The sequence below is a fragment of the Echiichthys vipera genome, assembly GCF_963691815.1.
Source record: "Echiichthys vipera genome assembly, chromosome: 8".
Classification (NCBI taxonomy): domain Eukaryota; kingdom Metazoa; phylum Chordata; class Actinopteri; order Perciformes; family Trachinidae; genus Echiichthys; species Echiichthys vipera.
The window spans coordinates 7,680,250-7,695,692 of NC_139833.1; the positions used below are offsets into that span (position 1 = coordinate 7,680,250).

General features: G+C 42.1%; 1 protein-coding gene across 2 annotated transcripts in view; it reads right to left on the reverse strand.

The window, feature by feature from the left end:
- The window catches only part of phldb3 (pleckstrin homology-like domain, family B, member 3), a 29,337-nt gene that overhangs the window by 3,650 nt on the left and 10,244 nt on the right, over positions 1 to 15,443 (reverse strand). For both annotated transcript variants that reach the window (XM_083919177.1, XM_083919176.1), the window contains exons 2-12: positions 15,021 to 15,169; positions 14,708 to 14,818; positions 13,119 to 13,259; positions 12,521 to 12,649; positions 9,763 to 9,948; positions 6,379 to 6,489; positions 3,465 to 3,566; positions 3,100 to 3,187; positions 2,417 to 2,570; positions 1,312 to 1,393; positions 797 to 946 (exon numbers count right to left, since the gene is read on the reverse strand). In XM_083919177.1, coding sequence (XP_083775303.1) covers positions 797 to 946; positions 1,312 to 1,393; positions 2,417 to 2,570; positions 3,100 to 3,187; positions 3,465 to 3,566; positions 6,379 to 6,489; positions 9,763 to 9,948; positions 12,521 to 12,649; positions 13,119 to 13,259; positions 14,708 to 14,818; positions 15,021 to 15,167 — 1,401 coding nt within the window. In that variant the 5' untranslated portion in view covers positions 15,168 to 15,169. The remainder of the gene's footprint in view (positions 1 to 796; positions 947 to 1,311; positions 1,394 to 2,416; positions 2,571 to 3,099; positions 3,188 to 3,464; positions 3,567 to 6,378; positions 6,490 to 9,762; positions 9,949 to 12,520; positions 12,650 to 13,118; positions 13,260 to 14,707; positions 14,819 to 15,020; positions 15,170 to 15,443) is intronic.

Below are 15,443 nucleotides of genomic sequence, written 5' to 3' on the forward strand. Positions count from 1 at the left end.
AGATTTATTGTGCTTTTCCTGTACATGAACTTAAATGTGCGTCTGCTTTACTTGACCCTGGTCCCACACACAGTACAGCACTTATATATTTATACTATAATATTACATATATACATGAGCAGACTGTGTTAAAATCTGATTTATTGTAATATTTATGACATTTGAAGGCTCAAAAACAGAAAAACAGGAGCATATTGACTATACAGTTATGGGAAATGTAGGATTCAGTGTTTCTGAAGTCAGGACTCCTCAGCCTCTGCTGCATTGTGCATTATTTTTTAATTTTTGTTTTAATCCATCTCCTGTAACTGGAACACTAAATAACTCAAATTCTTTTTCACATATAAATAATGCCATTGTGAGTCAAGTGTAGATTATATATTTAACATTTAACTGTTGAAGTGGACATGGTGTATTGTTATTAACTGTCAAAAGACAAAATATTATTATACTTATGGTTAAATCAAATCCCAATGTGGGGCTTAAGACTCCGAGTTAGAAATAATAAAAATCTGTGGAGTTAGAAAGAAGAGCGTTTACAGGACCTCTGTAGCTCGCTCCTCCTCTCTGCCACACCAGCCGCTACTATCAGATCACACCTAAAGCTCAACTGAACTGTCAGCAGTCGTGTTGCATTATGGGTAACGTAGGAGTAAGAATGTGTGGAGTCTCAGGTTCTGGTCCATCAATTCAGATTTTTCTATTTAACTGCCCATAACTCAGAGGAAGACGGTGACTGAGAAAACATGTATGCAGAGTCTTTAACCCTGCCGCATGGTCGTCATCTCATACATACCTCTGGGGAGTTTGGGGGAGAACTGGGTTTTGGTTGCTCCTTTGGTTCTGTCTCTGGCCTTTGTGGGGTCTCTGGATCCTCTGGTTCTGTTTTGGGACAGTGTAGCTCCTTCTGCTTTTTCTCCTCCAACAACAACCACCGTCGCTCTTCCTGGGTGTACACGTGTGTCACTGAAAATTAGCAGCCATCTTCCAATTGATGCGATAACCCCTTTCAGGGTAACACATGATAAAACAATGATGATGCTGCTCTAACAGAGTTGTTTTAACGATGCGTTCCTTCACACATGCATCCAAAACACAAAAGCTCACAATCATATGGCTACACATGTTCCAGTCTAGGCATTCACCAGTGCTGCAAACATGCATTTCAAAGATCCACACATGTGCTGGCCGTTTTCTCGGACCATCATGTGTGAGCTGAGTGGGTGTCAGGGATCAGACAGCCGTGTCTAATGCGGTGTGCTGTGAGTGATTAGAAGTGTCAGCGAGTGTTTCCCACGGCAGGTGACTCACCCTCTCTCTGAGCAGCCTCTCTCTCTCAGCCTTGGCTTCCCGGAGTTTCTTCTCGATCTCGACGAGATCCAACAGAGACGGGCTGTGAGAGGAAGACGAGTTATATTCATCAATTAATCAGAATAACGTCATCACAAATACAGGACAAAGACAGGCTAAGGCTGTTGAGTGTAGAAGGATGGTAAACCCTCAAAAGCAAAAAGTCAGTCCAAAGTTTTGCGTATTAGCTTTGTATTAATATTCAGTATAGTGCAGGCAAAAGGAACCAATCGTTGAATCTTCATCCAGACCAGAAGTTAATGTGTTTGCTAGCAAAGAGGCAAATCAGTGTGTGACTTTTTCAAATGCGACAACAAATACTACTCCAAAGAGGCAAACACTCAACATATGTCGACAGTTTTACGTGACACTGCAATGTTCACTGTACAGTACTAACAAACCAACATTGTCATTCATAGAAGCATGTACAGCTCTACGTATGATCACCTTTTTTTAGTTCTTTCATTGTTCCTACTGATAATTATTTAGGCTTTATTTACATTAAACTGTGTTCATCGTAAAATGCACGTCATTCCTCCGGATACCTGTAGATGATTATATAAAACACGAGTTGGTGTTTTAGGAAGGAAGACTTTTTTGTGGCAGATTTTGTTCCTAGAGCCCAGGACAGGAGACAGTTCTTTGTTTGCAGTATAATGTAAAAAGTTCATGTCTGAAAAATGTTTTCACCACTGAAACAGTATTTGTTTTCTTTTCATCTTTAATTTTACCTACAAATAAAGTGCATTAGATGATCTTGTTAAAAGTGTTGTTCACTACCTGTCTGATCATGTTTGTTGCCCTGTCAGACTCTGTTATAGCGATGTCGCCTTGTTCCAAGATCTTCCTGTGATGACTACGTTGTTGTTAACCAATGCTGGCCAAAACTATGACAACATACCCTACACTGAATGGAATGATATTTTATGGTGCACCTTACATAAAAAGTCGCCCTCCTCACAGTGAAATAAACCCGTCACACACTGCAGATCTCTCCATCCTGTGAGCAAAGGTATGACCTGTAAAAATGCCTGTCTGCTACATGATAAGCAGTGAAGTAGCTGACCTGGCAGCACGGGAGCTTGTTGCACTGTTGCACGGAGTGAGGAGCCCGCCGCTGTTGCTGGTCCCATGTCTGTGCCCGTTGCTGAGCCTATGGGAGGGGACAGGGGAAGTGAAGGCCCCTGGAGACTGGCCGTCTGGAAGCATCCTCACCAACCCTGAGAGAGGAAGGAGATAGAGAAAGACACACAAGAACAACACGCATCGGTCAGCGCGGATAGCTGTTTACGAGATGTGACGTTTGAGAGAATTAGTGGCGGCTGCGTATCGAGATGATGAATCACATCAGAGCAAGAGTTTTCAGTTTCAGCTTTCAGAAACAGACTAAGCAAGGATAGATCATGCCGCTAGGAAATTTGTACACAGATAGGAGTGTGTGTGTGTGTGTGTGTGTGTGTGTGTAAAATAGTTACTACCGAGGAGACTGAGTCTATAGGCTCTTCTCTGGCTCGTCCAGTCTATACAGGTAAATCCTGCTTTCTACCAACGTAAAAACAACCTGCCAACTCTGCGACACACCTTTGATTTGACTAAAAGGGAGGGAACTGAACAAACAGTCAGACAAAATGAGGACATGAGTGCAGAGAGGGTTCGTTTATTGTGCTAACGCTATATCCCGGTGCTCTTGTCTTAAACAATCAAGCACACAATAGAAAGCAGGAAAAAAAAGGGCTGGTAGAAGCTCACCCTGTGCTGACAGCGGCCTGTCAGTGAGTTTGCTGTTGCGATGCGAGCTCCGTCTTCTGGGCAAACTGGCGGATTCTTTGTATGGTTCCTACAAAATAAAATAAAACCAAGGGAGCATGAGCTGTGTGACAAAAGGGAGCCGAAGCAATTACTTTCTCATCAGAAATGTCTTTTTTTTAAGCACCAGTACCAAAAATACACAGTTTTCAGCCTCCAAAATGTGAAATTTTGCTGGTTTTCTTGGATCTTTGAGTTTTAAAACAAGCACTTAAAAAAAAGGTCCCCTTAGACTACGACAAAATGAAAGCGTATGAATGTAACTAGGTTGTAAACACATGCCGTATCCATGGTGACATGCTGCATACCTGAGGAGGCTTGTGAACCGTCAGAGGGGACAGTGACATCATGCAGGGGGCCGAGCCAGTGATGTTCGACCAATCGTTGAACGGCTTCTTCTCTTTGAGAACCTGTCGGACAAGATTCAGTTTTTTATTTTGAAATCCAGTAACGTTTATGTGATGAAAACTGGCTGCAAGGCACAAATACTAAAAAAAAAAACAGTTTAAAGTTTAAAGTGGAGCGGCAGGGAATGTGACAACCACGGCGACTGATGAACGCTGCTGTGTTCGACATACCACACGTGTCTGAGAATGAACACTCCACTTCCAGCAGGGATCGTAATGAGTTAAAAAAAATGATCATTGCCTCTCTATCTTTCCCTCTAACCCTCCCTCCCTCCCTGCTTGACTCATGAACACATGAGCAATTCAGTCTCCACATGCAGTCCGGTTCAACCCTTATCTGTCTCTTTCACTAATCTACACCGGTACATGCCCACAGGAAATGTGCGGACAGTGAAGATTTATACAAGAGTTACTGACTCTTGAGTATTGTTTCCTTCTACTTCTGCATCTCATGCCCCTTTTATACAACAATGAGATCCAATTATATTCATTTTGTCTTCACTATCTACGACGCGAGTCATTTTCTCATCAGACACATCCAGTGTTAAAGTGTCATCATCCACATCCTGCACGCGGTCATACTGTAGTCATACACACTTGGTTATTTAGTCTGACACGGTCTTGTCCCTCTCTCCTCCTCTACACTGCCACTCCCTTCTGCCCTCCCTCCAGCTGTTCCCACTCTCTCCTTCAGAAGAGCAGATGAACTAAACATTAAGGCAGTTTGCTGAAACAACACAGTTTCAACACTCGTTCGGATCGATTTGAGAGCTTCTTTTTGGGGCTTACCGCTTGTTGAAAGGATGTGGAACTTCTCCCAGCGTGCCTTCTCTCCCTCTCCCTCTCACACACACACACACATCCACACACACTCACATGTCCCCACACATTCACAAAAGCAGCAACCCTCCCTCACACTGCTTACTCCTCCCTCTATCCCTTTCCTTCCCTCCCTCTCCCTCTGGCTCCCTCCCTCTTTCTCCCTCTCTCTCTCTCCATGTCTGATTTGCTTTTTTCCTCGTCCAGATCTCATCTCCTCATTCTAACTTGTGTCGTCATAATTCTGATTGAAGGAAAACCACTGGCTGTGTGATAAGTCACAGCACAGTTTAATCAGTGACTGAGTAGATCATATACTTTGGAGCAGCAAGTGTTCATAATAAACACTGATAATACATACGGCAGGGTGGGTTGTCCGCGGTTACGTTATGTTTGAGTCTGAAATCAATCACTGCTGAAAGCAACATGGAGATCTATCTCAGGTAGTGGCCATTCATTTTAAACTCATTTTTATGAGGAGCTGTAAAAATGTAAATCAGGACCCTCTTGAGAACAAGATGATGCATCTCAAAAGGTTTATCATTTAAACAGAATTTGGTCAGGTTTGCTGTACAGGGCTCAATACGATAATTCATCATCTTTCTTTAGCAACCAGCGGCTTGTAGTATTTTTTACGTGCAGATATCAAAACACCAAACATAAATCCATCAGGACAACTTGCCAGAAAATCAACATTTCTTAAAAATAGCCTAATGTGGAAAATTGTAGAGGCAGATCAGCATCGAATATATGATAAATTGTGTTTCAATTAAATTGCATCGTGATGAAATTATGAATACTTGAGAGTAACAGGCACATTAACTTCTCAGAAAATATCTAAAATACCTGAGGGAATATCTACTGTAAAGTAAACTTTCATTCATTCATCTTCACCCGTGTCCCTATCAGGGTCGCGGGGCGCTGGAGCCGATCCCAGCTGACATCGGGCGTGAGGCGGGTCTGACGCCAGTCTATCGCAGGGCACATAGAGACGAACAGAGACAGACAACCATCCACACTCACACCTACGGGCAATTTAGAGTCCTCAATTAACCTAACACGTGCATGTCTTTTGGACTGTGGGAGGAAACCGGAGAACCCGGAGAAAACCCATGCAGACACGGGGAGAACAAGCAAACTACACACAGAAAGGCCCCAGCTGGGATGCGAACCTGGAACCTTCTTGCTGTGAGGCGACAGTGCTAACCACTACACCAAAATCCGGTTATAATCAAAATCCTCACATCCACTTGTAGTGCGCCCAAATACATGTTGTCAAACGATATGAATATGTCTGTCTTTTCTTCTATATAATTCATATCAGGATGTAGAAAAAACAGTGGCTGAACTGCGTGACGCCAAATATCTGGAGACAAGACATCTGGATGACGCTTCACATTCTGATCCTCGCACGTTTCGTTCATTTTTAAGTAAAATTGTTAACGAGATGAGGAAATACTAACAACATTATCTTGTAAATGTGTTTGCGTATATATAGTTTACTTTAGAGTGAACTGACATTTCATACACTACCCTACCTCTAGCCCACACTTATAACATCAGACACAATGCGGAAATGAAATAAAGTGTAAATAGAGTGATTTTGGACACTGCAACTTGTAAATCTAAGTGTTGACTGTGGATTCTAGTTGTTATACATCATCATTTTGAAGCATCACTGACAGGTGCAGACTAAAAAAACAGTAAATGTACACATCTACTGTATCTGCTGCAAACCAACACCACATTTGTTCCATTGTGTGAATTTCTGAGGACAGGAGATGTGGATCCATTTCATACTTTGAATGCGAATACTTAAATAAACTAGGGAGATTTCAGTTGCCATCTTCAGTAAAATGTCCAGGTTCCCTTCTTTTAGCAAATATCAAAGATTGACGAACGAAGGAATGAACCACCAGAATGTAATTTTCCTCTTGGTTAAGCAGCAGTCATGGTGGTTATAGTGACAGCCCACGATGTTGTGAATCCCTCTTACCGTTTGATTTGTGTGGACGAGATCTCTCCTCTCTTTCCTCAAAGCGTTCAGCTCCCTCTCTTTCTCCCTCTCCATCTCCTTCAGCTGTCTGTCCAACTGCTGGACTCGCTCCTGAAAATTCACAACACAATTCCCATCAGCGTGGACGGCCGTGCGGTTTCTCCTCCACAAAAGAAATGGCATGTGCTGTATCTGATTCATCTGGCCGGCCCGAGTTGACTTAATCTTTTCATTATGTCGTGGTGTAATGCTGGGTAAACACCCCTGATGTGATCTCCTCGGCCAGAGACACAATGCAAATCAAACATCCATTTTGCAAGTTAATGAGAGGCACGTGAGGGGCATGTGTCAGCAGGGCTTAACGCAAGGAAGTTATGGACTAAATCAGCACTTTAAAACAGCAAATTTGATAGATTCGGACAGACAGACAGACAGACAGATAGACGGAGGGTATAGAGATGAGCTGTCATCTGGCCACACTGCAGCTGAGTCAACTACCATTCCTCTCACACAATCCCTCTCTTGTTCTCTCCCTCGGCACTCCTCCTCTTACATACTACAGCTAATTGAGGAACAATTCGATATTATTTTCAACATCTAACCTATTGTCCATGTGTTTTTGTGGAATCAGTGAACAGCCTTATGGGAACTCTATATGTCAGAATGCAAACACTGCTCTAACTTGCTGTCAGGAAAACATGGAAAGAGTAGAGAAATAATATCGAGCCCGCTCTATTCAAAAACGTACTGTCGGGCCAATCGCGGCCCTGCTTCCCAGAAATATTCGAGTTTAAGGTGAATGCCTTGAATTATTCCTTTTGATTGGTTTGCAGATATGGCAGTTTTATCTCTCATCTCATCTCATCTTCAACCTCTTATCCGGAGTCGGGTCGCGGGGGCTGCAGCTTTAGCAGGGGACCCCAAACTTCCCTTTCCCGGGCCACATTAACCAGCTCTAACTGGGGGATCCTGAGGCATTCCCAGGCCAGTGTGGAGATCTAATCTCTCCACCTGGTCCTGGGTCTTCCCCGATGCCTCCTTCCAGCTGGACGTGCCTGGAACACCTCCCTAGGGAGGCGCCCAGGGGGCATCCTTAGTAGATGCTCGAACCACCTCAACTGGCTCCTTTCAACGCAAAGGAGCAGCGGCTCTACTCCGAGAAAACATTTCGTCCGCTTGTACCCACAACCTCGTTCTTTCGATCATGAAATGGCAGTTTTAATTGTTTTGTATTTGGGAAGACACATATTTCTTGCCAAGAATATTTCTTTTGATTTAAACATTTAAAATTAACCTGTGAATAATAATCAGGGAACTTTTCTGCCAATTCAAAATGCTCAATGCTCATGATGTCGACGTTAAACAAAAATAATTTTAGCCATGATGATGTAGCCTTGCTCCAAATCCCCCCGTGTGTTATCTTTCCATTCTCTCCACTGCTGTCGCTGCTCTTTTTATTTCTATTTGCCTTAAATACAGGTAATGCCTCATAGAGACAAGGGGTCTCATTCTCAGAGGAGCAGCAATAACACACTAAGTGACAGACAGGACATTCATACAAACAGAGACGTCATAAAGTGACAAGTGCAAAAGTGCCAAAGTGGTTGTTTAAACCTATAAACAAGAACAAGAGCTTGCCCCCACAGACACTCTCTCCAGATTTATTAAAAGTCATTTAAAATCCCCTATGGGAACCATGCTAGACAGAGGGGACGGAGAGAGTCATGAAGCGCTGGAAGCTGAGGCAGCACCGTTTATGTGACATGTAAGGGGATAAATGAGTGGGCAGCTCTGCTTTTGTTCTGTGTCGCTCTTTTGATTTCTCTCTCATGGTGGCCTCTGATGTCATTAAGCCTGCTGTACAGTCATGTGACAGTGTCAGGGGTGATGCTGAGGCAATGAGTTCATTCTCATGTCACGATTTAACGGAGGGAGCGCAAGCTTTAACCTGCGACAACAACCATGGACTGTGACCGGAGAGGAGAGTGTGTGTAAGTGTGCGTGAGGATACTGTAAATAATGTGAGAATGAGGCCTTCAGGGCCAATAAGCCAAAAAAACCTTGATTTTTACAGTGCTCTGGTGCAAAATATAGAAGCTAAACAAGATGTATGGCTTTGTTGATCAATCCAAGCAACTCTGTGATTATTTTTAGAAGGAGCTCAGCTCTGTGGCTTCAAAGTTCTGCCCTCGCCTTATTTTAACTCTCAAACGAAGAAGATTAATCTCACAACTGGGGGATGGTGCAAAAGCATTGCAGAAAGAAAAACTTTTTTTTAAAGGTCACAAAATAAAGAAAGAAAGCAGCTTGAGTAAAGGTTTCTGTTGGATCTCTGCTCTGACGGTTCACTCTTGGGTCGTGAATGTGCATACTTTTGTATGTTACTGGTTACAAAAAACGGTAATAGAGGTGGATTTCAATTTTCAATTTCAACTTTATTTGTAGTGCCAAATCATAACAAAAGTTATCTCAGGACACTTTACAGACTAGGTAAAAACCACACTCTATGACTTATTTATGATTTACATAGACCCAACAATTCCCCCGTAGAGTACGGTGGCAACCAAAACCTTCCCTATTACAGGCAGGAACGTCAGACAGACCCAGCTCTGTGGAGGCTTTATTTATTTATTTATTTTTTTGTAAAAGCGTTTTATTAGAAAACAAAATGCAACAGAGCAATAACCCAAAATTTTACCCTTTGCAGACTGCTCTTTAGAGGATTAAAACATTCTCAGGCTGTCTTCACAGGACCATGGACAGAATTGCTTTGTGCTGAGCCGTTGTTGATCCACATCGTTGCTACGCTCAAATTTGCACCTCGGACGTTCACTTGTATAGCATGTTCAATCAGAATACATGATGGATGGATGACTGCAAGAAGATAACTGTAGAAGTAGAGGTTGTTAAAAGGTTCTAGTTATCTTTAGGTTATGAACGCCACAATATTATTGGTTGTTACGTAAAAAAAAACAGAAAATCATGAATGTGTTTTTAGATGAGGTGAACATTTACACGGCTATTAAGACAAAATGCGATCTTTTATAGCATTGTATGCATGTTCAGGGGGTAGACAAAATAACAGGAACACCTTCCAAACAAATGCGCCACATGTCTCTGACAAACAACATTACTAACTTTATTCATGTAGAGCCTGAAGGTTCATTCATGGGACGTTTTTTAGATTGAGGGATGTTCCTGTTATTTTGTCCACCTGCTCTAAGCACAAGTCTGTATTGGAGGGGAAGTTTGTGTGAAGCTTAATCCCACGTCAGACTGCGGGCGTAAACGCTGACATGAAGCACATGACCAGCAGATAAACTGCGAACCCATATAACACGTCAGGAGCAGCTGTGAAATTATCTGAGAAATTCCTCCCATTACCTGCGCAGTGTTGATCACATGCTGCTGACGCGAGATTTCCTTCTCCACCTCCCCTTCACTCTCCTCCTCTTCCTCCTCCTCCCCCACCGTGCTCTCGTCCTCCTCATCGATGCCGCTCTCTTGCTCCAGAACACGAAACTCCCAGTCCTCGAAGGCCCGAACTGCCGCCTCCATCACCTCTTTCTCCTGCATTTAGGACAGAGCGATTAGTCTTAAATTAACGGTTTGAATAAGACTTTGTTTACAATTTGTACTCTAGGTAAACTTTTTTTAAATTCTGAATAACAAATTAACAAACTCCAATGGGTTATGGTCTGTGCTCAGATTTTGATAAGCAACATCTAACATGTAACTAATAATTTAATCTCTAAAAGTTGTTTGTGCTTTGTCGTCTCGGAGGTCTCTGCTGAGCGTGGTGGTGCCTGCTGCCGTGGTCCTGCATGACGCTTCCTGCTGCTATTATAATCTATCACCTTAGCTGTGCTTGTTTCTACTATTCTGCTGTATTAACTGCAATAACATATAAGTCATATTCACATTACTATAGATATTATTATAGTTACTGGAAGTGTGTCTGTCTCTATCTTTGTGTCTGTCTTTGTCTCTCTCTGTCCATCTGTGCGTCTTTTCTCTCTCTCTCTCTCCTTTTCTTCCTCTCTCCGGTGCAGACAGATGTCCGTCCTCCACAGAGCTGGGTCTGTCTGACGTTCCTGCCTGTTATAGTGAAGGTTTTCGTTGCCACTGTACTCTACGGGGGAATTGTTGGGTCTATGTAAATCATAAATAAGTCATAGAGTGTGGTCTATACCTAGTCTGTAAAGTGTCCTGAGATAACTTTTGTTATGATTTGACACTATAAATAAAATTGAATTAAATTTAATTAAAAACTGTGAAAATATTTTTTCTGTGTTCAGGTTATAATTTCCATGGTGTGGAAATTTTGTATAGAAATAGCACTAATTCAAATATGTTACACCTTCATTTGAGAAGTTGGTTCCTGTATTTGCCAATATTGTTACTTTAATTCCTTCCTTTATTCAAATAGCAGGAAAATCTCTAGGTTTTGTTTGTCTTTCATTCCAGATGTGTTTGCGTGCAGCACCGTGCAGATGTTGCCTCAAGGTGGCAGCTATCTCACTACACAATCAAAGGCTTCACTGCATACGTGATAGAAGACATCAGATATGACTTAGTCATTTTTATTATTCAGAAAACAACTTTTGGGAATTTGTATTATTTTGGTGCTTTGTCCGTATAAGCACTGGCCGTAATGTTTTAATGTTTTAGAAAGAGTCAAAACCTTTTTAGTACATCAAAGTCTCATAACTGAAACACCTGCACTCTTGTTCTTGAGCACGTGTGTGGGTTTTCTCTGTTGCGCAAATTGTAACAAACCAGTTTCTGAAAAAGGTCTTTCTCTTCAAATAAATCTGGCATGTCGCAACAAAAGGTAACAACCTGCTGCTGGACTGCACCGCATCTGTCAACACTGCTTTAAAAACAAATAGGTCTCCTGTCTTGTTCCGTCACATTTACAAAGAAAAACGCACAAACTACCTGTGTGTAAATGTCTGACACACTGACACATCAGGTCCAACAGGTAGTGAACAATCCCACTTTGAGCGACTAAAAAAAACAAACATCATGAAGAGGAGTCGTTTGCCAACACACCCTGTGTCGGACACAAACTGTCGTGAGCCAAAGCAGCGATCCAGGTATCAGTTTCAGTTTTAGATTTCATACGGATAGCTGCAACATCGTTTATTACATCTCTGCTTCAATGAACAAGTTCAGTAAGATTCGATACTCCACCACATGTCATAGAGACTGACGAGCTGATGCTAAAAATGTCAACTGCTATTTGAAATCACAAAAAGTCCTACATGTTTTTAGACATATTAAGAAGGTTACGCATTGGTTGTCTTGTTAAATACAAGATTCACACACTAAACCCCCTCAAAAGCAGTAAATAGAGGTTCTTCTAATCTAATATATTTTGCATTTAGATAACGTCACTTTCTCAGTTTGATTATCACCATTTCTAGGAAACAGACACACGATACAGCTCTACTGATCCGCTGTGTTGTCAGTCTTTTTGTGTTGAATTTACATTTTTAATGAGTAGTTTGTATTGTTGTACAAGTAAAGTCAGACATGGAATGCCGAACATCATCCCTCTGTGAAAGTGATGTGTTTTTGTCATTCAGACATAAAGATGTTTTTTTTTTAACATCAATGGTTTTATTTCGACTTGGCCGCACATTTACAGAAAGAGCAGCGTGATATTGATCCAGTTAAAACTCGTAGTACGTGTTTTTCACCTTTTTGCCCAACTCGCACTGCCACGGGGATAATAGTTTTTATAGAAGCATCTGAGGTGAGACATTTTTTTTGCAGCGACCGTAGAAGGCAGAACAAAACGTGCATTTCCTTCTCTATCTCTGCACGGGTTACCCTGTGCTGCTGCTGCTGCAGCCTTTACATTGATTCAGTCCAGACTTGTGATGTACTAAAAGTGATTAAGAAACCTCACAAGGTCATAGAAAGATTACTAGGATGTGAAATGTAGCTTGAGCAGGGTGATTATTCAGACATGTTAAATTTCCATCATATTAATGTGACATGGTGCAAGTTCTGAAATACTGAAAAGAAAAAAGCTTAACTTTTGGATATGTTCAAAACATCATCGATTTATGTCAAAAGTTCATTTTGACGTTGCTTCATTCCTTACGAGGCTGTGTGCAGCTCAGCCACTCACCCGCTGCAGCTGCAGTGTTAGCTGTTCTCTCTGGCTCTCTGGCTGACCGGGGATCAGTTTAGCCTTCTCTGCGTAACTCCCCTTCAGTTCCTCCACCCTGCGTCTTTCCTCCTCCAGGCTCTCTCGCTCCTGCGGTTATACGCATGGCAAGAAAGAAAAGAGTGAAACACGAGTAAAGTCATCACTTAACTTTTCAAAGCAAAACTGTTTCAAAAGAGAAGAAAATGACACAGTAACAAGTCACTTTCTCAGCCCTGTTTACAGAGTTTGTTATGAATGACAGCAGACATCAAACTTCCAACAAGTTCTACTCAAACAATTATTTCATGGGAAGTGACTTATCATTGCATGATCTTGTGTTTATGTAACTGGAACGTTACTGGGCCCACCCATTTCTACATGTGAAACTCCTAAAACCACCTTTTTCTGTTGTGATTGTAAAACTCCTTTTTAATCAACACTATTAGTCTGTTGGTCACGCATCATGACAGAAGATCACAATCATATAAAACATCTAAACTTACTTAAACAAATGTAACTTACAGTGTCTGTAATGAATAAAAAAGAAAGCTTAGATATTAAGTGTATCACATGGTACCTTTTGTCTGTCGGTTTGTTGTTTGGGCTGCTTCTTCCGTCTGGCCTCCTGCTGTAGAGCCTGCAGCTTCTCTGTGTGTCTATGGAGATGGTCCCTCTCCGTCTGCAGCTCTCCCTGCAGCAGGGCGATCTCCAGCTGCAGCTGAAAGGACAGGAGACACTGCTGAGCTGGATCATATTGACTAGGGCTCGAGCACGTCACAGATATGCATTCCTTTACCGTGACTGTGTCGACGTTTGGAGACGGCTTGGAGATAAAAATGTGCAGACTTCAGCAGAGACACAAACTAAATCCTTTTTGTGTTTTCTTGAACGCACTGTCTTGGCTGTTAATTTGTTACAGGAGTCACAGTGAGTCAAAAGAACCCTAAATGAAGTAAAAGGTGAAGATTTTAGAGTTTTCCCTCTACAATTTGTTTGGTTTTTATATTTATTCACCTGCAGATTATTTTCTAATTTAAACCTTAAATCTATGAAATGTCAAAAAAGTGTGCAGTGAAAAAAAGCCAACACAGTTTCTCAGATCTAGCTTGTTTTGTCCAATAAACAGTCCAAATGATATATGTTAAAATAAACAATAATAAAAAAGGAACAGAGTAACTTGCATTTGAAAAGCTGGCACCAGCAAAGGTTTTGCATTTCTGTTTTAAATTCTTTTTTGACTGAAGTCATTAGAAAATAGTTGCCAATTTATTTTCTCTCAGTCAACTTCCTGTCGATTAACTATTTAATTGTTTCAGCTTTAAGTCATGAATTGGTTTACAACACATTTTAATGCCAAACTGGACTAAATTAGTTGGAGATGGCAGTTTTCTGGAAAGAAAATACAGCCCTCCTCCTGCAGCTCTCCCCTCTCTGTCCTAAGCCCCTCCCCTTTTGTACAGAGTACTAATCATTCATGTCAATCATCCCGATCGTGATACTGATACCGTTATACAGCGTAAATCTATGAGAGTTACCGTCTTGTTTTCCTTGCACACTTGTAAAGCCCCTACAGAGACTACATCCTGTGATTGGAGGCTCTAGCTCGCTGAATAAAAATGAACTTAAATCAGCTGTGAGTCTTTTACTACGGCTAGCAGAAGGCCTAACTTTGAGCAACTTTTCTCTGGAACAGTTATTGACACCGATATTGACACTTAATTTATTGTGTTTATTGTCAGACTTCCTCCTTTTTGATAAGTCCGTCTTATTGTTTTGGTTGCTTTGTTGCAAATGTTGGAACAGCAGCTTTTTCTGCAGGATTCTCAACCACTTAATCAGACTTTAACCATCTGAACGGACGTTCATGTGCATGCATTTGTAGAACAGCCAATAGGAACTTCTCTCTCTGAAATGACCTGTGATCGGCCAAAGTCTCCCAACACAGACTAGATTTTCTAAAGCCTGAAAACAGAGCCAGGAGGAGGTGCTGGAGTCGAATTTTCTCTCAGAACAATTGAATTACAATATGCTGAAAGATTATTATGGAGTTATTACCCAATGACGCAAAAAACAGAACAATGTCCACTCCAGCTTTAAATGTGATGAGACAATTAGATGTTTTTTTGCCCGTGTACCATTACGACCACACTCGTCCGACATGCTCACTTCAATCTTTAGCTCCTCCTTCTGTTGGTCGATCTCTGTGATTCGCTGTTGGAGCCTCGAGGGCGACGGCATGACCTTCAGTGAGCTCACCTCCAGTTTTTTAATGCAGGACTGACAGAAAGGGAATTTAAAAAAAGCAGAAAAAGTAACTACATGTAAGCTTTAAAACAGTTTAGTCTTGTAATGTGGGATGATTCCTCCGTTCAACTGCTAGAGGAGCTACAGAGGAGGATTTCCTGAGCCGCCACCACCACCTCGTTTGACATGACGGAGCCAAACTACTGCATCACAACCATCATTAGCTTCATCTTACCCTCTCACTCTCCGTGCTGCTACTCTCTGTATCCGACTCCGCCCCTGAGGAGGTGGGGCTATGACCTCCTGCAACTCTGGTGATCCACGGCGGCGGCAGCCCCTGCTGCCACCGGCTCCTGGGGCTCTCCATGTTATGTTGGGGCATTTCTAAAAGGCAGGGACAGGGGAGGCAGTTAACGAGAGCTACTTACTTTGTTGAGTACTGTGGTAATTTAATCTGCTGCACGGTTGAGGGCGTATCGGGGATCAGGTGACAGTTCACAGAGAGGATTTCACAGCTGAGTAGTACTGCATAAGCACTTTAAAACACAGAAATCCCCCCGGCTTCCAGAAACCAGTCAGTGATGGAGAAAACACCTCACAGCGAAGAGGAAGCAATAGTGAAAGAGAGCTCAGGATGTGGGCGATGGTTTGTGGTTGT